This window comes from Ursus americanus, chromosome 22, assembly GCF_024610735.1.
Source record: "Ursus americanus isolate L20-20 chromosome 22, mUrsAme1.1.p, whole genome shotgun sequence".
Lineage (NCBI taxonomy): Eukaryota > Metazoa > Chordata > Mammalia > Carnivora > Ursidae > Ursus > Ursus americanus.
Window position 1 is genome coordinate 27,449,481 of NC_142148.1, and position 26,453 is coordinate 27,475,933.

Consider the following 26,453-nt stretch of genomic DNA (forward strand, 5'->3'; position numbering starts at 1 on the left):
ATCCCACTGGCCCAGGCCCAGGGAGCTTGAAATTCCCCGGGTTTGAGTGAAAGGAGCACAGGGAAGGATTTATTTTTGCCCGAAGGGCTCGAGTGCATCTAGATCTGACCTCCTGCACTTCAGGCACTTCTGCGGCTGCCCAGTGTGGTCCGGGCAAGAACTTTGTTCTTGTGGGAGCAAGTGGCTACAAAGCCTCTTCCACCGGTGCCTGACTCCCTTCCCAACAGACGGGGAAACGCTCCACTAGTCATCTCAGGGATGGTAGGCGGACACTAGCGGATGGGTATTGTGGGCCACAAACAATTTTTAAGCAGAGATGATGGAAGGGAGGCCCCCCCCCACATACCCTGGAAAGCAACGTGATTTTAAAGCAATCGAAGCTGGCCTCAGTGGGAGAGGTTCCGTACAACATGCTGGTGATAGTCCTTCAATTTTTTTGGCTATTTTTATTTTTTTCTTTAAAGTCCATTGATCGTCACAAAAACCCAGGAAACGCAACTAAGGAGAAAACAAATGTCCAACCGAGATCTAAGAACCCAGAGCTACGGAGGAGACGTGGCACTGGACTGCTGGGTGTGTGGGAAGGGGCAGGAAGGGTGGTCCCCGCGGGGCAGCCAGCCGTGGAGACACAGGAGGGAGATGAGGCTGCCGGCCAGGTGGGTGGTTATGTTAACCGCTGCACGATGACGGCGTTGAGCAGGTTGGCTTCCTTCAGGGTCTGGCTCTCGTCAGCCAGCTCTTTGTTCGGGAAGGTAGTCATGAGGACAAAGCTGGTGGCAGCCATGGCCGGCCGGGCGTCCACGATGAAGAGTCGGATGTCGCTGATCCTGGTGGAGCGGGGGCGAGTGGGGAGGTGGGTGAGCAGGGCCCTTCTCTGCTGTCCACAACCCCTGGCCATCCTTCTCCACAGGGCAGCCAAAACACTCACTTGGAAGCACATCAGATCACGTCACTCCCTTGCCTAAAAGCCTTCATGGCCGCTCCCCATTTCCTTGGGATAAACACCAACCGCCTTACCGAGATCCCAAACTACCTACTTTGACACCACCGCCCTCCTCCCCTTGTTCTCTGTCTTCCTCCTCCTAGACTTTCATTATGTCGGGCTTCCTGCCCACACTGGGGCCCCTCATCCTAGAGGCTCCTCTGCCTGGCCCATCTCCTGTAGTCCTAATCACACTCATTTCACAACTTAGCCCACATGAGAACCCTGTCAGCACTCAAGGACTCTTAAGCCATTCCCTGGGCCCCACATGTGCTTCCCGTTTAGTTGGCCTATGACTGATGAAATTTAGCTACTGCTACTCTAGAAAAAAGTGGCCAAATACCTATAATACCGGTAACAGTCCTCCCCTGCTCATCTCTTCAATCTCTGTGCCTCGGTTTCCCCATCTTTAAAATGGGGTTGGCACAATGTGCTTTAATCCAGCCCAGGTGAATTAAACAGTACAGCAGGTATTCTAGTATTCTCAAAGGGCAGATCTATAGGAGACTTTCACAGCCCAGCGGTTTTCAGAGATCCTCTGGAACGGGGTGGGTAGAGGAAGCCAGTCGGAAGGGATGCTGGCACCGTGTCCCCTCCTGCCCTCCATCAACCACGGCAGTTCAGATTTTATTCTTCTGCACTTGGGCTTTACCATGAAATTTCCTGTCAACAAATACTGTGGGCACTAAAAAGATATGGAGAATTCCAATCCCTTAATTTTACAGGTGAGGAATGAGACCAATAGAAAGGAAGTAAGCAGTTACTGGCCACAATCAATGCAAGAGCAGGGACTAGAACCAAAGGCCTTATTAGACCTTCAAGACCTTCCCATCCCACTGCCCCTTCGGGGACAGCACGGAGTGCCTGGTGGTGTTCGGAGGACCCTCCCAGAAAAAGCAAGGCCAGACGGCGCAAGGCACCTGTGGCTGTGGTTAAACTTCTGCACCAGCCTCCCGCCGTCAGCGAGCCGTATTTGGATGTTTGTGGTGGGCTGTGACTCGTCGATTGAGACGGAAGAGCTGGCTTTGGCTTCGTTTTCTGCCTGTTGGGCTGGAGAGCTGGTATTTAACACCTGGGGGGCCGTGCTGAGGAGAGAGGAGCATGTCAGGCTGCACACAGAAAACAGTGACCCGCAGGAGGGCAATCCCGCCTTGGAGTCGGCCTGAGCACTCGCTGTGTCCGGGGACTAGGCTTGCCGCTGCCGCCACAGGGAGTGACCGAGGCAAGCCCTGCCCTTGTGGAACCTACTTACAGGCCCAGAAGAATGTGCTCAGGCCCTGAGCTGCTGCTAGCTTCCTCACTCCTGAATAACCTGGGGCGAGCGTCTCACTCCCTTCTCCCTTGGTGTCCTCCCCTGAACAAAAGCTTTCAACAGAAGAAAGCAGTATGCGTGACAACCTGCAGTGGGACCAGACCAGGCTGAGTTTTAGCCTTAACGAGAGAGGGCAGTCCAAGTCTGCAGCACAGGAGGGCCTGACACAGCCTGGCAGGTGACTGCTGCGACGCAGGGACCAGTCCAGACTCGTTCCGTCACAGAATTTTCAGGCCTGCACTCCCTAGTGCAATCTTACTTGTGTGCACGTTTATTCTCCTGTGTCAACTATCAGAAGAGGGCAGAGATTTCCCACAGGCCAGCCAAGTACCCCGCACCATAGGGATTACTGACACAGTATGAACAGGACATGGTGTCTGCTGCGGTGTTTAGAACTCAGATCTTAGATCAGATGGACCGGGGTCTGAATTCACCCACTATCTGTGTGGTGCTGGGCAAGTTACTCAAATGCCCTTAGTTTCAACAAGGGTAGTAATGAGGATCTTGAACAAGGGTTAAAGCTACATGCCTTACTCACTTTTTGTGAGGGATAAAGGGGAGAATTATATACAGCACTGACATATACAAAATGCACACAGAACTCCCAATTCTCGGTGCACCTGGGTGGCTCCGTCAGTTCAGTGTCCAACTCCTGATTTCTGCTCAGGTCATGATCTCAGGGTAGTGGGATTGAGCCCCACGTTGGGCTCCACGCTCAGCGTGGAGTCTGCTTGTCCCTCTCCCTCTGTTCCTCCCTGCTCGTGCACATACTCACTCTCGAAATATATAAATCTTAAAAAACAAAACACAACTCACAATTCTCAACTCTAGGGAGGTTCCACTCCTCTCCTGTAAACACCCGTGCACCTCACTCCCAGCCTTTCTCTTAGCAGACACCCTAGCGCAGACCCATGCAGAGAAAAGCTCATGAGATGCCAACTTGATTGCTTCCCCACGCCTCTAATTACATCAGTTCTTACACCTCTCCCCTCCCTCTGGATCTTTACAAGCTAAAAAATGGTACCTCTAACAAATCCAACAGAAAGTGCTTTCCCAGGTGTGTTTTCTGGGACCCTAGTCCCTCCACAACCCAGGAAGGTTGTGGAAATGCCACACAACCAACTGGCAGCATCGGAAGCCACTTGCACATTAAACGTCTTGAGACTGTGCACTCAAGGCAACTTCTTTTGGCCACCACATCCTTTTCTCATGCAACACTTGTAAAGCTCCTGCACACAGCGCGTATCATGCGAAACGCTGCCCCAGAGCACATCACTAGCAAAGAACTGAAAAGTGAACTTATTCTGTCCTGTGAATGTGAAAATGAGGGCTCCCACAGTCACCAAGTAGAGTTCAGGAGAGAAGCGTGGCCTCACCTACCAGCTGGGAGGGGAGCTGCTTCTATGCATCAGCCTCCCAGCACATGGGCCTCAAATGTGGGCCAGAGCACACAGAGAAATCACACCACCACAGACTTCAACAGATGCTCAGGAACAGTGGAAAGTTCAACGTCACTCCTGTAAATGTCTGACTCTACTTTGTTCAGTAGTTTCATGGGCGTTAGCTCAACTGTCTAATTAGACTGTAGGTGGCCTGTCCCTCAACTGTTTATGTAACACTTCCAAGGACAGAACAGGTGCTCAGTAAAGCTACTGCCTGCCATAAAAGGAACTCTCACATCTTCAGTCAGGCCTACAATGAGAAAGAAGCTATTCCAAGAGAGCCCAGAGTATCCACTCGGGAGAGGGTGGGGGTGGGGAAGGCAGGGAGACGGGAATGGCGTTTGCTTTTTGCACATGCACTGTCTGGGGGGTTTTGACAGCCACAGCCTCATGACTCATCATAGCCATCCTTTGAGATGGGTACGGTCTCCACTTTATGGATGGGAAAACAGAAGTGGATGTCATAGGGAGGTTTTTCAATTTTTAAAAACATACGTAACGAACAAGCTTTCTTCCTCTATGTTCTGAGTGTTCTTATCAGCCAAGACTTGGTCAAACTTCACATTCTATGGTTTACTTTTAGAAACAAATATTTATATTAAAAATCCTTTCTCAAACTTGTCCCTTGCTTCCAGAGAATCTGATACACCCCTCACTCATGAGCTGGGTGACCCTAAGCAAGTTAGTGAACATCTGGGCTTCTCAATTTCCTTTTCTATAAAAGGGGAATACTATCCCTATCCCACCTCTATACTTCTTAGGGCAGGCAGTCCACTACATGGCAGCCGTTCCTATGAAGGAGAGTCAGTGTGATGCTGGAGAAACAGCACAGGACCGGTCATCCAGTCCCAGCTCTACCAAAGAACTACACAAGAGGTGTGGCCTTGACCAAGTTACTCAACTTGCCAGGCTCCAGTGTCTGCATGGGTAACACAAGGGGTCAAGGAAAGCCTGATGCAGACTTGGCTGTGTTGCTTCTGACTGTTTTTCTTGCACATCCGACAGATAAGGTGAGTTAGGGAGGCTTAACGGACATGCTGTATATTTATGATGCATCCACCACCAAGATGGGCCCCAGGCTGAGTGTTTCATGCACAGTAGTTCACTTAATCCTCAATGGCGTGTGAGGTAGGAATTCATCATTTCTACTTTAAAGGTGAGGAAACTGAGGCACAATGACATTAAGCAACGTAGCTAAGATCCCAGTGTTTGCTTGAGGTGAAGCCAGGACACAATCCAAGCTGCCTGGCTCTTGTCCTGTGCTCTAACACCTGTCATACTCTCCTGCCAAGCCTTGGGAGTCAGGGAGACCTAGACCTGGACTTATGGAAAACTGCCCCAAGAGACAGTTTGCTCATCGATAAAATGGGGTAAAATGAAATTTCTGGTTGAGATAATAGCTAAAAATAATGCACCATATCCAGCATATACTAGAAACACAAACAAATGCTTATGTGGCTATGTAAGAACATCCCAGATGCAATGCAGCATGGCAGGTAAGAGCAGAGACTGGAGGGAACCCATCTCTGCACTGCCAAGCAGTGTGACCTTGGGTGCAACCTGACCTCTTCAAGGCTCAGTCTTTATTTGTAGACTAGGGATTTAAACAGCATTAGAGGTGATAACACATATGAAATGCTTACTCCAGTACTTCGTTAACGGCAGCAAAACACTCTAAAAGCTGATTAGTAGCATTCTTCACGGTCCTGCCCCACTTATATTTGTCTGCATTCTGGACCCAAATCAGCTGGAGATGCCTAGCCATGGGCTGTAACTGGAAGGTCACCTAAGGGGCACTCCCAACCTACACAGCCTTCAAGGAGGGTGAAGACTGGAGTAGGAAGACCCTGTATACCAGATCTTAGGTTCTTATTTGTAGCAAGACACTCAAAAAGTAGTAGGTCGAAACTGCTCTAGTTGTGTACGACAGCCACGTGCATTTGTTCAAGGGAACTCAGCCTTGGGTCTGGTGTTTCTGGAAAACTGCTAATACTTGAGCCATTCCCTGCAGGGAGCGGCTGGGTCATGTGAGGCAGTGAAAGCACTTCACCCAGGGACGGGAATGGTCAGATCAGACATCCAAAAGTTTCTTTACTATCTCCCTACAAATACCATACAACTCACAGGGCAACAGAGCCTCACCCAGATCAAGAGCCTGAATCACCCAATTGCTCATTTCCTTTGTAGTCGGGAATTAACTGGGCATTAAGGTGCTTTGTTGTCACAATTGTAAGTGCTGACACCTTGCCATCTCTTTATAAAATGACCACTGCAGAAAGCATGGTGAGCAGCTGAAACTCAATCTGGCTAGCAGCAACCCCACACCCCCCAGGGGCATTCTTGGTGTTTGCAACTCATAATCAAATAAATGCAGTCTTTCTTGGACCTTCAGATTAGTTCCCATCCAAACCTAAAACAACAAAGTTTAATACAACTCTAAGAATTTTCTCAAATTTTTGAACTGAGAACGATTTATTCATTCAGATAATTGGAGGAAAAAACCCAGGACTGATTTTTGAGGCAAAAACCGAGAACATTTTCTTAAGCTTTTGGCTCTTGATCATTTTAGTTGACAAGATGACAATGGAAAATGTTGCAAAATTTATGGGAAAAACTAGAAAAAGCTGTCCATCTGGTTTAGACTGAAAAGCTAAAACCTTACTTAGCTTTTTGTCTCAACTTGTTGGATTCATCCTCCACACCAATAAAACTATTTATTCCCCTCTTGCTAAAATAGACTTCTTTAAAAACATTTTAATTTTGGGGGGCCCCTGGGTGGCGAGGCTGGTTAAGTGTCTGTCTGCCTTCAGCTCAGGTCATGATTCCAGGGTCCTGGGATCGAGCCCCACATCGGGCTCCCTGCTCAGTGGGGAGTCTGCTTCTCCCTCTCCTTCTGCCCCTCACCCTGCTTGTGCTCTCTCTCTCTCAAATAAACAAATAAAATCTTAAAGAAAAAAAATTTTTAAATTTTTTGAGATGTGGTCTTGCACAGATAATATAGACTTTCTAGTAGTAGCATTTCCCATTAGTACCATGAAACAAAACAAGCCCAACTGCACAATGTTCTGAGTTCTGAGCCCCTCCTTATAATAGCTAGTGGGTAAAAATGGATACATCCTTTTTGGAGGGCAATTTGACACCATCTTAAAAATATGAAGACCTTTTGAGCCAGCAATTTTACTTCTGGGCCAAGATTAGGGGGTATTGTTCTTAATATTGGCAACTGCCTAAATGGTTCACAGTGGGGACTGCTTAAACTATAGCACACACATAAGATCGAAAGTTATGTTAGCATTAGAAATAAGATTGTAGAAATACATTTCCTGGTATGGACAACCATACTACTTTCATTAGGCAAAACAGCAAGTGATAAATCAGCGTACCGTTTACACACACAGAGGACTAGAACGATACTAACTGGATATATCTGGGCGTTAGGTTGTTTTTATTCTTGATCTATATTTTCTATTATTTTTTAAAAGATAAATGTTTCCTTTTAATAATTAAAAAAGAATTATCTAGTGCTCTACAAAGTTTACCACAGCTGTCAGGGAAGCCACAGGCAGGACCACTCTGAGGACAGCTGTTTTGGGACCAACCCACAGGCCCAATGTGGTGGATGAAACGAGAGCAGGGTAGGTAGACTTACTATTTTGGTCCTGGGAAATCACTCTATTGGTCTCTAATGTCCTAGCCTATTACCTTTGCTCCTGATAAGGATGAAAGGCCAACAGGGAGGTACGGGATTCCAGGAGGGCCCAGCTGGAGTTCAAAGGGCACAGGTGCTGGCAAACCACACTCTGATCCCTGCAGATGGTGATGAGGTGAGCATGGGCAGTGCCTAGCTCAAGAGATGCCAGATCTAGGTCAGAGAGAGTGCTTGCTGTGCGGGTGTGGGAAGGAATGCCAGTCAGAAGGCCTGGGTTTCAATCCTGGTTCCACCACATACCAGTCATGCACCCAAGGGTAACCCTTAGAGTTCAAGAATCTCAGCTTTCCTTCTGTAAAGTAATGATTGTATAGCAGGGAGGGTCACTATTCCCTGAGTGCCCACACAGTTCTCTCTGAAGAAAACTGACCAAGTGACCCCATTGGCAGAGCTGAGTGGGCCTCTGAGGGAAGGCAGCCTGAGTATGGGTTGGCCAAGGTCTGGTGGGAGAACTCTGCCTATCAAAGGCAAGGGTGACTTCTACCAATCCGATCCTATCAGAGGTTTGAATGCATGAGGGAGACAGTGGCAGAGAACACAAGGCAGGAAAAGTCACAGGAAGTGATAGTGTCAGGCAGGGCCAAAGGAGGAGAGATAAGAGCCGCCAAAATGGTGGAGCAGCAGCCTCCACAGGGCAATAAAGTCCCCGAGCTCCCTTGGCTCCTGAAAGATGCTGCTGTAAGGCTGGCTGGGTGGGAGAGTCCAGGATTTCTCATCCCTCCAAACCCCATCTCAGGTGACCCAAGAACATGTGTGTCTGTTTCAGCCAAAACCATGAAGAATGTCACTGCTGCCACGAGCACTCTAGATTACTGAATCAAAGCAGCAACACATGACCCTTCCTGCTTACACTGACTAACCGCTCACTGTGGAGCAGCGCTCTGTGCTCCTCACAGTAACTAGGGAGGTAAGAAGTCTCATCAGTCACACTTTATACTTGAGCAAACTGAGGTTATACAGCCGAAGGTCATATGGCTAGAAAGAGAAGAGATTTTAAACTCAGGTCTTTTAACACCAAAGTCCGTATTCTCCACACTCTTCCTCCCACAAATGAAATACGCAGTACTCTGAAACGGTGAAGAGCTATGTGTTAAGCGAGTGAGATATAGGGTCTGCGGGGGCTGATAGAGTGACCGGCACGTCCTGCTTCCGCCTGCGCGGCTCTTACCTGCCCAGCTTCTGACCCTCGCCAGTGAAGGCTTTGAAGGTTCCCTTAGGCTTCACAAAATCCTCATCCCGATGGTCTTCCATGTCCAAATTCACCTGCCCACCGTGAGCTAACCTCCGAAGCTCTGCTGGCACTTCCCTGCAGGAGAAAAGGCAATGCTGGGGTCCACGTGGAGCAGCATGTGGACAGAATGGCAGTGATGGATGCAAAGGGAGGAGAAACATCCCAGTTCCAAATGTGAAAATCGCTGGGCCTCCACAGGGAGCGGCTACTTTAGGAGCTTCCGTCTGCCTCCCACTTGTCTCTCGCCTGCTCAAAGTCACAGTTGAGACCTCTATCTTATTTGGTCACTTGGTTCTGTCCCAGACCCAGAAGGGAAAAACAGACACACAAGGTTTTAGATCTGTGAATCTCTATTTCAACTGTGTTAAATCTGCTTCAAAGTTTTTACTTCTTGGGGCGCCTGGGTGGCTCAGTCCAACTCTTGATTTTGGCTCAGATCATGATCTCAGGGTCCTGAAATCGAACCCTGCGTTGGGCTCTGCACTGAGTGTGAACCTGCTTAACATTCTCTCTCTCTCTCCCTCTGCCCCTCCCCATGCTCATGTATGTGCACGTGTGCTCTCTTAAATAAAAATAAAATTTAAAAAAAATGGGGAAGGCGCCTGGGTGGCACAGCCAGTTAAGCACCCAACTCTTGGTTTCGGCTTGGGTCATGATCTAAGGGTCATTGGATTGAGTGCTGTGTCAGGTTTTGCGCTCAGCACAGAGTCAGCTTGAGATTCTCTCTCTCTGCCCCTCCCCGCTTACTCTCCCCCTCTAAAATAAATAAAAATTAATTTTTTTAACTTTTTAAATAATAAACATTGCGATCAGCCTCTTCTTTTCCATTTGCCATTCCACTCACTGACATGGAACCCAGAGGAGGGCTTCTCTGCTCACCCTCTGCGGATAGACTCCAGAAACTGGGCATTGGATGGGTCTTGGTAGCTTCTGAGTTCACCATTGTCCAGGCTGAACCCACTCTTCCAGAGCTTCAACACTACATGAACCTGTGACAACAGGAGGGAACAGTCCATACACCGTCAGGCACACCAATGCGACCCTGCAAATTAGCAGGTTACTATTTTCCTGTGTCATTATCAAAACACAGACAGACACCACACACACGCATGCACGAGGAAATCCATCAACCACCAAGTATTAACCTAAAATAAGGTGATACGGCAACAGGTTAAGAGCATGGACTTTGGGGCGCCTGGGTGGCTCAGTAGTTAAGCGTCTGCCTTCGGCTCAGGGCCTGATCCCAGGGTCCTGGGATTGAGCCCCGCATCGGGCTCTTCTGCTGGGAGCCTGCTTCTTCTTCTCCCCCTCCCCCTGCTTGTGTTCCCTCTCTCACTGGCTGTCTCTCTGTCAAATAAATAAATAAAATCTTAAAAAAAAAAAAAAAAGAGCATGGACTTTGATTTAAGCAGACCTGGGTCTGCATCTTGATTTTGCACTCAATAGTTAAGTGGCTCTGAGCAAGTGACTAAGTCAAAGCTGTGGCTTATCTGTAGGGTTGCCAGTGTGCTTGGCACGTAGATCGTGCTCAACTCAACTACCATGGCAAATGTGCTCACGGGACTATTTTGTAGTCATTACCAAGCCATCTACAATCTCTGTTAACTCCCCATACATATTCACAGGAAACGGTCGAGGCTACAAACCAACACATTAGTAGCTGCTGCCTCATGTGCATATGGTTTTTATTTTCTTCTTGCTTGACTTTATTTTGGAATAAAACCCACAATGATGAAAAACAAATGCATTATAGAAACTAATGGCCATAAGGCCAAACATTTGTTTATGGCATATTAAATTCACAAACCTCACGACTATCGATATAGTTTGAGATACTTATTGGAGAGGGGACCCTATACACAGAGAAAAAAGGACTGAATAATAGTAAGGAAAATTTTTCAAAGTTGTGTGTTAGGCCTCCTTGGGTGGACTGAAGACCAAGTTCTTTAGCCATGTCCACACCATCAGAAAACCCCAGAATCATGATCCCTCTGCCCAAGGTTTGCAGAATGCTCAGAAAACTCCTTATTTGTCCATCTCCTCTGCTTACCCCTTTTCACGAGTGCCCCTGCCCAGTCAGGTAATCCTCTCCATTCAAGGACCACGATAAGGGCACTGCCTCTTCCCTTTCAGAGGCTGCTGGTGCACACAGAACACGTGACCAATCGCCTCTGAAAAACGGCAGAATAGTCTATAAGCTTCCCAAAGAATGTAGATGCACACTCACATCCTGGCCAGAATGCCGCCTCCGTTCTCCTGCCACGTAGGCAGACTCTTCCTCCGGTGCTGCACCAAGGCGATAGCCACCCCCTGCAAATGGCTATGAAACACAAGATCGTCAACACTTAAGGAGAGCGGCAATGGTGGTGGGTCACTGAGATACAATGACACGCCTCAAGCTCGTTACCTACTAGGTACACTTGTTCGAGTACTGAACTCAGAGCCACAGGGCCAGGCAGTATGGCAGATGAATGAAGTAACCAGGACTGGTGAGCACTGCTTGGCTACTAAGCTCTAGTTAATTATGGTCATGCAGGAATCTGGGTGCAAGATAATACCAAAGACTTTGACTTTCCCAAGACTTTTCCCAAAGACGACAGAAATCTAGAATTTATGTAACACAGGTGGCTACTAATTTAATTAAAACAAAATTAAGTAAAACACTGAATAAATCAAGTCGGCCAAATAAAACGTGTATTGGACCTATTCCAGCCCACAGGCCAAGAGTTGAAATTGGCCTCAAATCTTGCTTTCTCGTTAAAAGGTGAGAGAAACTGCATTGCCCTTGTGCATATAAGAGCAAGTGAGCAATGAAAGACAAAACAAAACAAATTCAGTCACTATGGGGTCAAAAAGGGCTCCCCCCCGGCCCCCAAAACCAGAGTCCTGTGGCCACGAACAACCCCCTATGCTCACTCTTGGTTTACTGGTTTCTCCAGGGCTCTTGGTCACTCGCTCCACAGCTACAGCTCCGTGTTCCTTGGCACCTTTAAAGAGATCATCCACCAGCTCGTTGGGACTTTTCTTCCTGGGAGGGCCGACAATCTGCTGTCCACTTCTCTCTGAGCCCCCGGCATAAAACCTGTGCAGAAAACACATGTCTACACTAAACTTACTTGGAAAACATCAACAGAGCATGTGCCAGGCTCTGGGCTAGGTGCTAGGCACACTGAGGTAAAAGATGCAATGCCCATCTTTAAGGAATTTACTGTCTAGTTGGGGAAACAGGTAAGTAGGCAGGCAGGCATAATGCAGTGTGAACAGCACTGGAGTCAGTAAGGGGTGCTCTGGAGCACTGAGCTGGGGAGGATAATCAAGGCTTCCTAGAATATCTTCTGGGCTGAGTCTTGAGGGTGAGGATATGTTTATCATGTGAAGAAACCAGGGAAGGGCATTCCAGGCATGCATGACAACATGCCAGCTCCAGAAAGAGTCCCAACTGGGAATTATCCATCCGGTGGCCAGCACCTTCCTAGGAGACAGCAACTATGGTCACAGTCAGAAGCAGCTACCACTAGCAGCTCTAGGTTAACGGTGGCAGCAGTGTGGTTAGTACAAGCAGCTAGGCTCCGGTGTTGGCTCTGCCGCTGAGTGACCCTGGGAAAATCGGTGCATTGCCCTGTACCTCATTTTCCTTATCTCTGAAATGGGAGGGAAGGACCACATGCCCTACCTACCTGCTCCTTAAGTCAGGGCCATGAGGTTCAAATCAGCGGATGTATGCAAAAGAACAAGCACAGAGTAATGCACACATGTAAGGTGGTGTGATAATAGCACTGAGAGCTCACCCAAGCTTCACCTCACCTTGCTATTCTGGTGATATCCACTGGGGGCAATGAGAAGAGGGTACTGAAGGAAGTCAGGGAAAGCCAAATACAAGCCCCAAGATACCCACACCAGGCTCTACAATGGGCCAAGCACGGCTTGAGATTAAGTTAGCAATTTTTAATCTGGTTCTGAAAACCAGTACTCTGAAAACCTGGCTAGCCACCTGCTTGTCGTTCCTATTCACTGCTAGGTCAATAGCATGTCTCCCAGTGGGGAGAGCTGAGAACCTATAAAATTAGTCTCAGCCTTCTATTCCTGACATTCCCCACTGAATGCAAGGCAAGCCACAGGCCTTGACAAGGACAATAGTACCAATGTCATCAGGTCTGAAATGCTCAGGGCCTGAGGATATAATCAGGATGTGAAATAAAGGAAGGTCATCACCTGGAGGATGTGACAGGACAGGAAAAGGAGGCAGCGGCCATTTAGAAGTTGGGCATTCACATACTTGATGGCATTGCCTTTCACTCAAGGAGTGTAAAACTCTGAACCTTGAATGTATCTAAAAAGAAGGCTGTGAGGCAGTGTAAAGGTCACTATATGGATGAAAACAGAGAATAGAACACATGTAATTTCTCAGCCCGCTTCCCAAAGAGTGACCATGATGAGATAATTATATTTCTGTAAGGGTTACTATAATGATCGTTAAGAACATCTGACCCACCGAGGCAGGGCCCATGGGGAACCAAAACCCGTGAAATAAGGCTGCAGATGAAGTTCTGCTCAGTGGACTGAAAGGTCTTTACTATGGAACCTCAAAGCCTTGGCTTGTGAACTAAGAGCCTGTGATCAAGTGCTTAAAAATATTCATTCCCTTGACCTGCACTTTCATTTCTAGAAACTACCGTAAGAAAATAATCTGAAATGTAGCTAAAGATTAATATACAGAGATGTTCACAGCACTGATATTTACAGTGGTAAAAAAACACCAAAAACCTAAATGCTGGACAACCCACAAGAACTATTATTACAGTTGTTGAAAACACTAATCAATCTTAATGGCACAGAGAAGTACTGAAGAAATAGGATTAATCCAATAAAAACAAGAAACAAAATTATCTGACCTTCACCATGTAAAATATAATACCAAAGTACATTTATATATAGAGCAAAGACTGAATACAAATATGCCACAGCATTAACTCTAGTTACCAAAGGGTACATGAGTGTTATATTTTTTAGTACACTATTCTGTATCTTCCACAAAGGACATTATTTTTATTACAGCATTCCTAACGGTTAGAAACAAACAAACAAAATGTGTATGTGTCTATATTGAGGGAATACACACTGATAAGCTTTTTATTCTGTTTATTATGTAATATATTGCCTTTTTAATTAAAAAGACAAACCTGGAAATGTGTACACCCAAAATACTGATACCTGATGACCACTGGGTGACCAGGTATTATGAATAACTTTTTTTCCTTCTTATTGATTTGTTTCTCTTCCCCTAATACTTCTCAACAAATACATATTATTTTAATAATTAAAAAAAGAAAAACCCAGAATGCCCCAAAAGAAAAAAATAGTTAACAGGGGAAAGAGATGACTTCTAAGCTACAGGGAGTGGGAGACTGTTTCTAGAATATAACCCACCCAGACTAGCCCACAGTAGTAATGGCTAATGATAATCGAGCATGTTATCCTTCTAGGTCCTTCTGCCTGGTTTACACATTATCATGGACTTTTTCTTATGGACTGTGCACCCCCCAACAAAGACTTACCTCTGGCCCTCTTCCTCCTCCTCCTCCTCGTCTTGGTCATGAATGAGGTCTCTGAAGGATGTCACCCTATTATCGCTGGAACACAGAAAGGAGCAAAATGTATTAGGGAGATTTAAACAAAAGTAACCCCCATTATCGGCTGCTAAGGAGTTGAGGACACAGGGGTTAGATTTTATGTGAAGAGGGTTAGCCTTTCTAAGTTTATCAAAATAACGAGGCATTTTTCTTCAAGGTAACGCAGGACTGCAAAAAATTACAAAGGGCTATCGTGAAATAAGATGAAGTCCAATTTAAGCTCTCCTACAGGGAGGAGAAGGGAACAGCATGGGGTATGTACTACTTTAAAAACTTACAATTGGACAGCTAATACCATTTAATTCTTATTACTTTTTTTTTTTTTAAAGATTTTATTTATTTATTTGACAGAGATAGAGACAGCCAGCGAGAGAGGGAACACAAGCAGGGGGAGTGGGAGAAGCAGCAGCAGGCTCCCAGCGGAAGATCCTGACGTGGGGCTCAATCCCAGAACTCCGGGATCACGCCCTGAGCCGAAGGCAGATGCTTAACGACTGAGCCACCCAGGCGCCCCATCTTATTACTTTTTTTTAAAACAGATTTTTATTATTTTTAAATAATCTCCACACCCAACGTGGGGCTCGAACCCACAATCCCGAGATCAAGAGTCGCATGCACCACTGACTGAGCCAGTCAGGTACCTGTCATCATTTAATTTTTAAATACTGAACTGGATCCTAGGTCTATAAAAATGGTCGACGCAGGGGCGCCTGGATGGCACAGCGGTTAAGCGTCTGCCTTCGGCTCAGGGCGTGATCCCAGCGTTCTGGGATTGAGTCCCACATCAGGCTCTTCCGCTATGAACCTGCTTCTTCCTCTCCCACTCCCCCTGCTTGTGTTCCCTCTCTCTCTGGCTGTCTCTATCTCTGTCGAATAAATAAAATCTTAAAAAAGAAAAATGGTTGACGCAGTTCTTATTCTTCAGTTGCTTATAGGATCATGGCCCCTAGGCCAGGAAACCATCTGTTAAATACTGTGTGGTATGGGCTGTGACAGAGGGAAGCACACGGGATGTGTGGATACAGAATGTCTTGTCCCTCGTGGGGTGGGGATGGGGGAACGTCAAGAAAGGTTTTCCAGGAAAATGCCACATTTGGACTGTGTGCCAAAGAACGAATGGACCATCAGTCAGGTGGATAAAGGGCGAGAGGTTGGTGGGGGAAGGGGAGCAGCAGGGCACTGTAGGGAAGTGGTATATGCACATACACGAAGTAACACATTCCAGAGAAGGACAAGCTATCAAGAAGTGAAAAGGAAATGAGTACGTGTTGAGGACGCCTCTGCTTCTGCAGGTTAGTCAAGTCTTTATTGTGGTTTAGGAAAAAAAAGTACAGCTGTGTGTGGGGCTGGAGAGGGCACGCTAAAAGTGGGTGTGAAAAGAGTCACCTTCCTCCTCTGACACTGTTTTACACCGTCACTTTTTTTCTAGTTTAGATTGTCCTCAAGGAACTTAGGAATCATGAGACACATTTTAGAAAAACATTTTCTCTATTTCTTAGGGAACAGGCATAAGTTCTCTATAATACATGGTGGGGAGGATAATAAAGGTTTACTGAGGTGAGACCAAGAAGCCTCAAGGAATTATTTTCTAGGGAGAAAGCTCCAGTTCAATCTTGAAGAAAGATTTATATCAAGGAGACAATCAGAGGACAGAACAGGCTTTGAAGTGCCATCGACTAGAAAGGAGAAAACAAAGACCAATTAATGTAGCAAATGCATTCCCTGCTTGAGTTGGCGGAGAGCAACCTCCCGGGCATTCCTGGATGCTCTGTATGACATAGTTCAAAAGGCTCCAAGTGATAGATGTGCACTGTGGCCCTGAAAGGCTAACTCCACTCATTAATCTTCCCAGGGGGAGTCTTCCACAGATGTTCAGCCTAGCATCCATGGGAAAAAAGCCCTCTCTGTTGTTAAACACCTTCAAATACCATGTGTACACGTGCTTGAGCAAACCACTTGCTCTGGCCGCAGGTTTGTTTCTTTCTCCAAACGTTCTCACATCCAGACTCTGGTGTCCATATACCTGGTTCTAATCCCAAGTGAGCCCACCTGGGCATCTGGGGCATGCTAATGAAGTTCTCGAAGTCTTGTGTTCTCATGTGCCCATGGGCCAATCACGGCACCAACCCCTCGGGCTTTCTGTGAGCTGTCGGGGCACTGACGGCTGGTGTAGCACATTGCAAGTGCTACTCTCAAGCAGTGGTTCTCAAAGAGCTGGTCCTTAGACAGCATCAGCAGTATCTGTGAGACTGTGAGAAATGCCAGTCCCCAGGCTTGCCTGAGAGCTCCTGACTAAGAAACTCTGGGAGGAGTACCCAGCACCCTGCATTTGAGAAGCTCTCCAAGTAATTCTGATGCATGCTCAGATCTGAGAGCTGCTCTGGGGTAGTACTCTGAGAGGTACCTTATGGCACAGACGTCCAGGGGACACCACCAACTTTAGAACACTTTGTCCTTTGTCCTCCACAAAGTGGCAAAATGTCTCAGAAATTTCAATTTTTCAGCATCAAAACTCTTATCTCCCAGGTACCCTGAAGTGCACAAAAGTCCTTTGTCAGATCCATTTTTCATAGTGATGGAAATGTTGTACCTGTGCTGTCCAGTACGGAAGTCATAGTCACATGTGACTACTGAGTAACTGAAACGTGATTAGTATGAATAACTGAATGTTTCATTTAATTTTAACTAATTTAAACAGCCACATGAGGCTACAGGCTCCTACACTGGATAGTATAGTTTTAGAGAATCAGAAAATGGCAGTCCCTGACATCCTAAGAAAGTATAGTTAAGATGCATGAAAGAAGAAAAAAGGGAGAAACTCACCGCTACCTCTTGCTCTACCCTGTGCTAGGTACAGGGGCGGGAGGTGCTGGACAGGGAGGCAGTATGTGGCAGAATCAGCTCTGTATATACACAGACTTGGGCTTGAATCTGCCATAACAGCAGCTGTGAGTTACTCAATCTTTCTAAGACCTAGCACCCTACCTACTTCCAAAGTTGAGGCATAACAACATAGGTAAGAGTATCTGGCAGAGCTAGACAGAGATGGTGGGTGCTCCTGAAATCCTAGCCCCCCCCCCCCCTTCCAGGAACTTGTAATTTACTGAGGGAGAAAAAGTGAAGTTAAATATCAGGAGAAGAGTTCAAGATGACCCACAAGAGATGTCACCAAGTAGTACAAGGATATGGGTCAAGAAGTGAATGAATTATAGGTGGCTGGATTTCTGAGTAACAAGACCATGGCACTCTGCCTATGGGTGGGGGATAACACATTCGAAAGAGAAGGTAGGGACTGAGCTAAACCTGGAAGGACCCATGGGAGCTGGACAGGAAAGAGAGCAGGCATGTCCAGTTAGGTGAGAGGTTCAAACAAAAGCCGGAGAACCAAAAATGAGGCAAAATTGAGATACCAATGAAATCAGTTTGGCTGGAATAAAGATTCGAGAAACAAGAAAAAAGGGTAAGATTAGGATGGTAGGTTCAGGGCCAGCTCTGGAGGACCCCGAATGTCCATGAAGGGAGGCAGGACATCACTCTGGCTGAGAGATGAACGCTGCAAACAGAAACAGATCTGCATTTAAATCCCTGTTTTACTAGCGGTGCATCTTGGGAAGACGCCCAACTTCAGCATCTTCATCTGTAAAATGGGTAGAGTAACAGCACCCATACATAGGGTTGTAGTGAAGACTAAAGAGATGTACATGTAAAGGCTTAACCCAGGGCCTGGCACCTGGCAAGTGCTCAATAAATGACAGCTGTTATTACTGAGGAGTTCAGACAATCTCATGGCAACGGTTAACCTTTTTATGTCCCAAAGACCTTGGAAAATCGGATAAAAGCTATGGATTTTCTTGCCAGAAAAGATAAAACATACACACAAAATTCCGCCTGCAATTTAGGTCATTTATAAACCTTCTCACATCCATTCCAGATTCTGGAATCAAAGGAGGCCCTCATTCATGGAGTGCTGCTCCATAGCAACAGTGAGTTCATGAAAGAGTGGTCGAGGAGGGGGTGGTGGGGGCAGGGCGAGCCGGCGGCAGGCTAAGTGTCCTGCAGTAGTCCGATCCCTGGCACACGCAATCCTCTGAGGTGCTAGTACAAGCGTGGCTTCTCCTGAGAATGCACGTGTTTTCCTTCCGGACAAGGACAATGCCGTAACACACTGTGTCCTCTCTCTCCGTTTTTCTTGGCCTCACCCAAGCCGAGTACCATGTTTGAGGCTTACCTGAAGAAACAAAGCAAGCCCTTTAGGCCTGCACATGTATTCAGTCCCCCGTGGTCTTAACATTAAACTCTATTTCCTCGATTCTTTTATTTACAGGTCTATTTTTCACCTATGTCTTTGTTGTGGAAAGAGACAGGACACAGAGAAAAAGAATGGGGGTGATGAAAACTGATGCTGATAATGATAATAAAAAAAGGACAACAGCTAACATGTGCTGTGTTCCACATGCTTCGTAAATTACAAACTCATTTAATCTTCCACGTGGTAGGCACTGCTATCATGCCTATCTGACAGGCGAGGGAAGCCGAGGCACTGAGATGTTCCGTAAACCATGCAAGGTCACAAAGCTCCCAAGTAGCAGAGCTGGGATTTGAATATAGCAGTCGGGCTTGTAGGCCTCTGCTCCGATAAACCACCTCCTGGATAGGACTTTAAGGCAACTAGAGGAGAGAGGTGTGAACTTGTGACTGATATCAGAGGCTACATTTCAACTTCTCCCCCTCTGTATGCCTGACACGCCAACATCCCAACAGTAACCTGGGGTACCTGTGAAAGACTCATAACCCAGGAAGTCAGCTGTCTCCCTAATGACCATGTTCCAAGTAGTAACATTCAGATGAGCCATCACCCATACCTCCTAGGTCAGTCCCTGTGAATAATGAAAAGATCAACTGCCTACTACCTCTTTTCTCTGGACATGGGAGATAGGGAAAGAAGTTAAGGAAGAACAAAATCTGGGGTTAGAGCTCCATCTTCAAAGGGAGGAAATGTAATTTAAAGCTTGGATGCCCTTACAGAGAAACACAATTTACCACTCCACTGACAAAGAAACACTCTATCTTCATTCTGGGGTTGATTTAAAAACCAAACAAATTTTTGGGCAAAAACATATACCAGAGAGTAGAAACAAGGCAGGCTAGAGCAGAGAGGGGAGTTGTAGTTCAGAGACCTTTGTAGGAAGAGGCCCTGCCTGTCTCCTGGAGGACCAGCACTGTCTTGCTCTGCAGATCACAGCAGTGATCTGTCACAGGAACCTCGGGAGTTAGGTGGCTGGGACAGGGGATGCAAATGGGATCATAAAGGTTAACTCTGTTTCACCTAATCAATCTGGGAAAGAGTGGGTTATACAGGTTTATTTTCTCTAAGACTTCTTAATAGGGTAATGGGCATCCTAAACTATCAAAAGAGCCTTTCTAAAGTCATCTAGTCTAATATTTTACATCTACAGTCTCCAGAAAGGAAGTCCTTTGGTTTTTACTTAAAAACTTCCAGAGATGGAGCAATCACTCCTCACATTCATAAATAAAAGACTCTCAAACATCTTAAAAGTAGGTTCTGTGGCTTCCCCCAGGACTGGGCCATAAACCACACACGTAAGAGTCTCCACCTGAGTGTGCTGTGCCTCTCTCTACAGGAAAGGAACAAGTCATGTGAGGAACTAGTATCTACCAGTTAATCTAACTTTCTCACTCCAACCCACTGATCCATATCCCCAGGCCTGAATCCCCCATTAAGTCAGGAAATTGCTCCTCATCACTGTTGGAAGCACACCCAAGCAGCAATAATTGAAGTTGGCCCTTACCTGGGGGCTGTGCCTCTGGACACTGAACTGGGGGTTGCCTGCGAAATGGTCACAATGTCTTCGTCCCCTCCATCCTCATAAAAGCTCGCTAGGGCGATCTGAAACAGAGACGTAGTAACTTGGAATTCTTAAACAGGCCTTCATCTAACACATTATTTCCTTTGAGTGCAAAAAAGCAAAGTCACAAAGATATGGCCCACACTTACAATGTGGTCTGTATCTGGGGACCACAGAAAATGAGATCAAAAGATAGCAAGCAGCCCAGCATCTCTCTTCATATCGCCTGAGACAAATTCCACCCACTAAGGGGAATAGAAGGCAAGAAGGAAGACGGATGGAGACACTCCTCATTCTCATTTTACTAGGAAACGTGATCCAGCAAAAGCAGCGTACATTTATTGAGCATTTATTTATGTGCCACGTTGTTCTGAGCGTAACTCTACATGTGTTAACTCATTTAATCCTCAAAGAATCGTATGTAATTGGTGTTATTATTGTCTCATTCTATAGTTGATACAGAAACACTGAGAAATTAAGAAAACTGCCCAAAGTTAAGCAGTTGGTAAGGAGTAGAGCCAGGTTCCATCCCAGGCAGTCTGCTCCGGCCCTTACTCTCAGCTTTCATGGGACAGCCAGGAGTCAGGAACAGGGAGACTGGTCCAGACTGCTATGTTCACTTTCTCACTAAGGCCTGGTTTCCTCATCTATGCACTGTAGACGCCTGTCCCACCAACCCTGCACAATGAATGAGAGGATCCATTAACATTCCTGCACAGTCATGCCTTAGCTCTCTACATACAGAAGGTATATGGGAGTCTTCCGGCCATTTGTGTTTGGTTGTTTCTCTCACTGACTTAACGGTTAGGTATTTACTAATCACTTACTCCGTACAAAGAAATAAGAAAGAGTACTGAGGTCTACAGAGATGAAAATGATATAGTTCCTGTCCTCAAGATCAACAGCCTTATAGTAGGCAGTGAGCCCTTGTGGGACATCACCAGCCAGTTAGGAATGTGCCTTCATGGGATATAACCAGTCGGCTGGAGGCAATGTGCTGTCATAGCACACACACTGAACTGGTATTGAGGGAGGCCTGCAGTCAAGTCCTGGCCCTGTCAGGCAAGTCATGTCACATGCACGAGCCTCAATTTCCCTACCGGTAGTGTGAGGAAGACTGGGACTGATGACCTGGTAACTGTGTAACATCATGAGCTTCTAGGTTTTCCAGGCCGCAGCCACATTTAGTATTTCTGCCCTGCACAGGGGCTTCACACTGTGTGTGTACAGACGTGATGCTATACCTAACTCTTTTACTCTGTGGAAGCAATTTAAATGGTGGAGTCAAGCAGACCTAGCTCAAAGCCCAACCTCACTACTTACTGGCTGGGGGGTCCTGGGCATATCACTTGCCTTCTGACCTTCCAACTCCTCACCTACACAGCAGAGCTAGTCTTCTTTACCTCAGTGTTGCTAGGATTAAACAAATCATCCCCTGTAAAGTGCCTGGCACTTGGTGGTTCAGAGCCTGGACTCTGGAATCAGAACTGAGTTCTAAAGCTATCTTTTCCACTTGGTAACTAGTGATGCCTTGAGCAAGTTACTTCACCTCAGCTGCAAAATGCTAAAGATTAAGTAATTTAGGACACGTAAAGCAGATAGAACAGCACCTGACTCATGGTAGGGAATCAAGAAATACTCATCATCGTCATCCACCTAAGACGCAGGCTGACCAAGACCATTTACGCCATTCTTTCTACAATTAATTACTGAGTGCCCATTATGAGCCAGGAGCTGTTCTAGGCAAGGGAGATTCAACAATTTACAAAAATCCCTCCCTCGTGTAGCTCATCTTAATGCCTTAATTAACAAATACTTAAATAATACGTAACACGTGCCAGTACACTAGACGATACATTCCACGAGACTCCCGTTTTACAGATGACTTAACTAGACTAGGAAAGCCGAATAGGCTCCAAGGTTGCGCCACCACCCCTGAGGTAGTTTCACCCAGGAACTGAGTAGGAGGGGGCGTGGGCCGACTCCCAGGCCGGGCTTCTCCCACCACCCGCGGCGGGGGCGGTATAAAGGGAAATAAACGATCACCTCGTCCCCGGCGCAGCTCCACCCCGGACCTGGTCATTCCCGCCGGCCTGGACCCAGCCGAGCCTCGGCGCGGCCGCCACGCCCCCAGGCTCCGCTCTCCACGCGGGTTGCCGCACTGCCCGAAGTCTCGCTGACCCCGCGAGCGGGCGAGGCGGAGGGGGAAACCGAGACCCAGCAGAGCAGGTCCCGGCCGGGGCCGGCCCGCGTTTTCCCACGCCCAACCGAGCTGGCGACGCGTGGCAAGCGGCCTCGGGACCCTGAGGCCTGGGTCAGGCCGCAGCCCGGCGGGATGACTGTGCGCTTCGGCCACCGCGGGCTTGCTGCGCCAGACACCCGCCTCCCGCAGCCCCCCGCCGGCCCGACGCAGCCGGCCCCGCGCCGCTACCTGCAGGTCCCAGCCGGCCGACTCGAGGAAGAAGCGGGCCCGGTCCTCCTCGGCCCCAGTCACCGCCACGAACTCCCTCAGCGCGTCCTGTCGCTCCGCCGCCATCTTCGCTCTGTGCGCCGCCCGAACCGCTCCGGCCGCCGTCGCACAGCCTCAGCCCCGCAGCCGCGTTCCGCCCGCCGGTCAACCTGGCCCAGCCGAGCGGCGCCTGCCCGCAGGCCCCGCCCCATGCGGTGCCTCACGCAAAGCCCTCCGTGCGGGAAACGCCCCCTGCTCCGCGCCCTCTGGCGGCCGCGGCGCGGACCCGCAGCCTAAGGGCTGGAGTAGAAGCCGGGCGGAGTAGAGAGGCGGGGCGGGTCTTCCCGGCAGCTGTGTGATGAAGGATCTCTGAAGGAGTCAGATCCACAATTATTCACTGACTCATTCCTTCATTTCGTTCATTCATTTCTTCATTCATTCACCTCCTTGTTCACATAGTTACTGAATGCGATCGAAGTGTCTTCCAGGGACGGGCACAGGCAAAGAGCAAAACAAAGTCCCTGCCCTCTTGTTCATATTCTAGGGGAAAAAATAGACCTGGAACAACAGGTCTCTCCTCTGCTCCAACACTAACGTGTCTCCGGGTCTCACAGCGCGTAGCAGACAGAATCTCCTGGCCTGCAAGAGCGCTGTGAAATACGCCAGCCCCTCCAAGTCATCTCCTAGGCTTCCCAGTAAATTGCTCTGCTCCAGATACATTCCCTTCTTGCTGCCAGGCATGCATTTGCATCAAAGCCTTGCCAGCGGGGCGATTCCCTTTTCCTTTGCCGGTGGGCAAGGTGTTCCCCCACTTTCTTCAGAGACCCAATCCCGTCTTTTAGCCCCCCCCCCCCACTTCTTTGCCCTCTTCGTCTCTTGCCATCCTGCCTGGGATTCTCTTCTCTTCCTCTTTCTTTTGTCAGCTTCTGCACATTCCCTCCCCTCAGTTTAGGTATTCTCTCTTCAAGGAGGCCTTTCTACATCCCTAGGCTCTCCACCAGACATCCTTGTGCATGCCCTGTGATGCCATGTTAAGTGTCAGCCTTCCCCAAGGGCCACCATCCCTGTGACAGAAGAGGCTGTGGCTGTCTCCGGCACAGTATGGCTTACTGGCACTCACTCAGGACTCGGCCTGGGGTTGAAGCCCAGCCATCACTGCTTGTAGGATCTTGAGCCAATTTCCTTTAGCTTCAGCGTCTTGATGGGTAAATGGAGTTCCTTACAGTACTTCAGGGGGATTGTGTGAGGATGCAGCGTGAACTGCTCAGAGTTATGCTTGACACTTACCAAGCCCTCTGCAAATGTTAGCTGTCATTTTATCTCCTGGGACCTGCAGTCACTGGTATTAAATAGCCACTTAATGATCCTTTGCTGAATTAATGAAGGAGTGAATGAATGAAACCAAGCATCTGAGCGTCCAGATGAGAAATTCAAGGTCAGAATCTGAGGACAGGGTTGCAGGGCAGGTACCTGGACCCGTGATGAGTGGTGAGCTGACTCTAGGAGATGATCTAATTTCAATAAATAAAACTTTTCCTTTGCCATAAAACAGATGCCTTCGTGGTGGGGAGAAATGGCCTGACCCCTCTGACCCATAAGAGTGCATTCCCCAAGTGAGGTGGCTGCAAAGACATTGCCCTCAGTATTCATCATGGTTGTGGGCTGGGCTCACAGCTGGGTGGCGAAGGCAGGCCTCTGCCAGCCCCCTCAGGGACTGCTTTTAAGCAAGGTGGGGGATGGGAGTTGGGCCAGCCCAGTATTCACAGCCTTCTCAGATCCACACCCCCTTTTTCATAAAAAAAAAAAAAAAAAAAAAAAAAAAAAAAAAAATGTCACCCTTTTACTACCTTAAATGGCATTCAGAGATAATAAAACTGACCTACACATGTTGAAAAAATCGGCATCATGCCCTAACTGGAGAAATAAAGGAGAAATAATTTGGAATAAAATGATCCATGTTTCAATTCTCAGGGGTAAATATAGTAGACAAAATAAGCCAGTTAGGGACTTGCTTCTATGTACAGGGCTGTTTTTTTGTTTGTTTGTTTGTTTGTTTGTTTGTTTTTAAGTAGGCTCCATGTCCAGCTTGGAGCCCAACGTGGGACTTGAACTCACAAACCCTGAGATTAAGACCTGAGCCAAGATCAAGACCAGAGCTGAGATCAAGATTCAGACAGTTAACTGACTGAACCACCCAGGCACCCCTGTACAGGGCTGTTTTATGCGTGATTAAAATATTGAAAATGTGTCGCTGTGGGTGACATAATTTTCCAAAATGGTAAGGAAAAAAAACACCTTAATAAAGTTTTGAACAACACAAAGTTCAGTCTTCCCTTGAGTGACATGGTAGTTGCATTCCTGGGAAATTTGGTGTATCTTTAAAACTGTGCAAAAAAAATAAGTTTATATGTCAAATGAGTTAGGGTCGAAGTTCAGGTTATTAAAAGCCAGTTTGCAGCTGTGTGAGGCCCTGGAAGGACGTGTGGGTGGAGGGACCTTCCTTTGTGGTGCTCAAAGGCATTGGAATACAACTTGGCAAACCTAGTGGAGTTGAAGAAACACGAAACCTAGATCCCCTGCCAGCTCTACTTGTGGGTGTTCACCCCACGTAAGTGCTGGCATACGCACACCAGGAGACGCAACGACATCATTTCTGTGGGCGATAGTGAGACTGGAACAACTCAGGTCTCTTACATCAAGAGGACCACAAAGGTAATGTATTGCTACACTGGAATACCGTATAGCCGTGAAGATGCAGGAATTAGAGCTACAGGTAACCAACCTGGATAAATCTCGAATGTTGAGCCAAAAAAGCAAGGTTGGGACTGATGTGTGGAGTCAAGTGCCATTATATAGCACCATCTAGATGGTTTAGAAACGTGTAACACCATGCTTGACTAGGTCTGGCACCCCCCGCCCCCCCCCCCCACTGCCCCACTCCCAGGCCAGTGAACCAGAGATGCACTCTGGGCTATGTGTGTGTTTCTTATGGGTGGTAGTGGGGTATCCTTGACCAGGCCTGGCACCCCCTCTTGACCCACTCCAGCACAGAACCCTCAAGGCTGCCATCCTCAGGGTGGCAAGATGCAGGAAACTTCTGTCTCTCCCTCCTCTTCCTCTAGCTCTGGGCCTTCTCTGCAGGAGCAAGTGGGGGCCCCTGGAGGCCCGAGGAGAGCAATGTAAACAGACCCATCTCTCTCATTGGGGGGTGCCATGGAGGCCAGGCCTGGGCAGGTTTGATAGGGGTTTTCTGGGGAAGACAGAGGAGAGGCCAAGAACCATCAGTGGGGAAGGAAGGAGAGAAAGAAGAGGAGCAGGAAAGGAGAAAACAGAAGACTAGGGGGGGAAGAAACAGACACTCTGATTTAGGGAGACCTGGAGTACAGCCACTAACCTCCAGAGGTCCAGATCCTGAGGCTCAAGCAGGATGAGCCTGTGGTGGGAGCTCTGGCCTGGGGCTTACCCCCCTTCTCTGTCTTTGGTCGGGCATCTTGCCTGTGCAGGGCTCCAGGCCTCAAAGCAGGGGAGGGATTGGACCGAGCAGCTCTGACTGCAGTTCCTTTCTCACTCTTTCAATCTGTCACCAGCAGGTTGTCCTGAGTGCCCACCAAGGGCCCTGAGTTACCCATGGTTTGTTTTATTTGCCGGCACCCTCTCCACCTCTTTTGGGGACTGCTCCCCCCCGCACATCCACTGGGCCTGATACAGTTAATGCCTTACAAGCACCCATGCATTTCAACTACAAAACGACCTATGAAGGGAGATGCTAATGTCATTACTAGTTTATGGATAAGGAAACCAAGACACTCTGAGAGAACTCACCCAAGACAT

At 47.7% G+C, this 26,453-nt stretch overlaps 1 protein-coding gene across 1 annotated transcript; it reads right to left on the bottom strand.

The window, feature by feature from the left end:
• Positions 1 to 530: 530 nt before the first annotated feature.
• On the bottom strand, positions 531 to 22,777 carry NSFL1C (NSFL1 cofactor). The gene is made up of 9 exons (XM_045807740.2): positions 22,605 to 22,777; positions 20,117 to 20,214; positions 14,232 to 14,306; positions 11,593 to 11,758; positions 10,904 to 10,996; positions 9,556 to 9,665; positions 8,614 to 8,751; positions 1,903 to 2,067; positions 531 to 827 (listed from the first exon to the last, which is right to left on the bottom strand). The coding sequence occupies exons 1-9, from the start codon at positions 22,707 to 22,709 to the stop codon at positions 665 to 667; spliced, it is 1,113 nt and encodes a 370-aa protein (XP_045663696.1). The 5' UTR covers positions 22,710 to 22,777; the 3' UTR covers positions 531 to 664.
• Positions 22,778 to 26,453: the final 3,676 nt, after the last annotated feature.

Excerpts from the sequence above, each read along its gene's own strand:
- NSFL1C (XM_045807740.2), bottom strand. The coding sequence starts at position 22,709 with ATGGCGGCGGAGCGACAGGACGCGCTGAGGGAGTTCGTGGCGGTGACT. Across the intron at positions 14,307-20,116 it reads TCCAGAGGCACAGCCCCCAG|CGATAATAGGGTGACATCCT; the intron begins GTAAGGGCCAAC and ends TCTGTGTTCCAG. Across the intron at positions 11,759-14,231 it reads GAGGAGGAAGAGGGCCAGAG|GTTTTATGCCGGGGGCTCAG; the intron begins GTAAGTCTTTGT and ends TTTTCTGCACAG.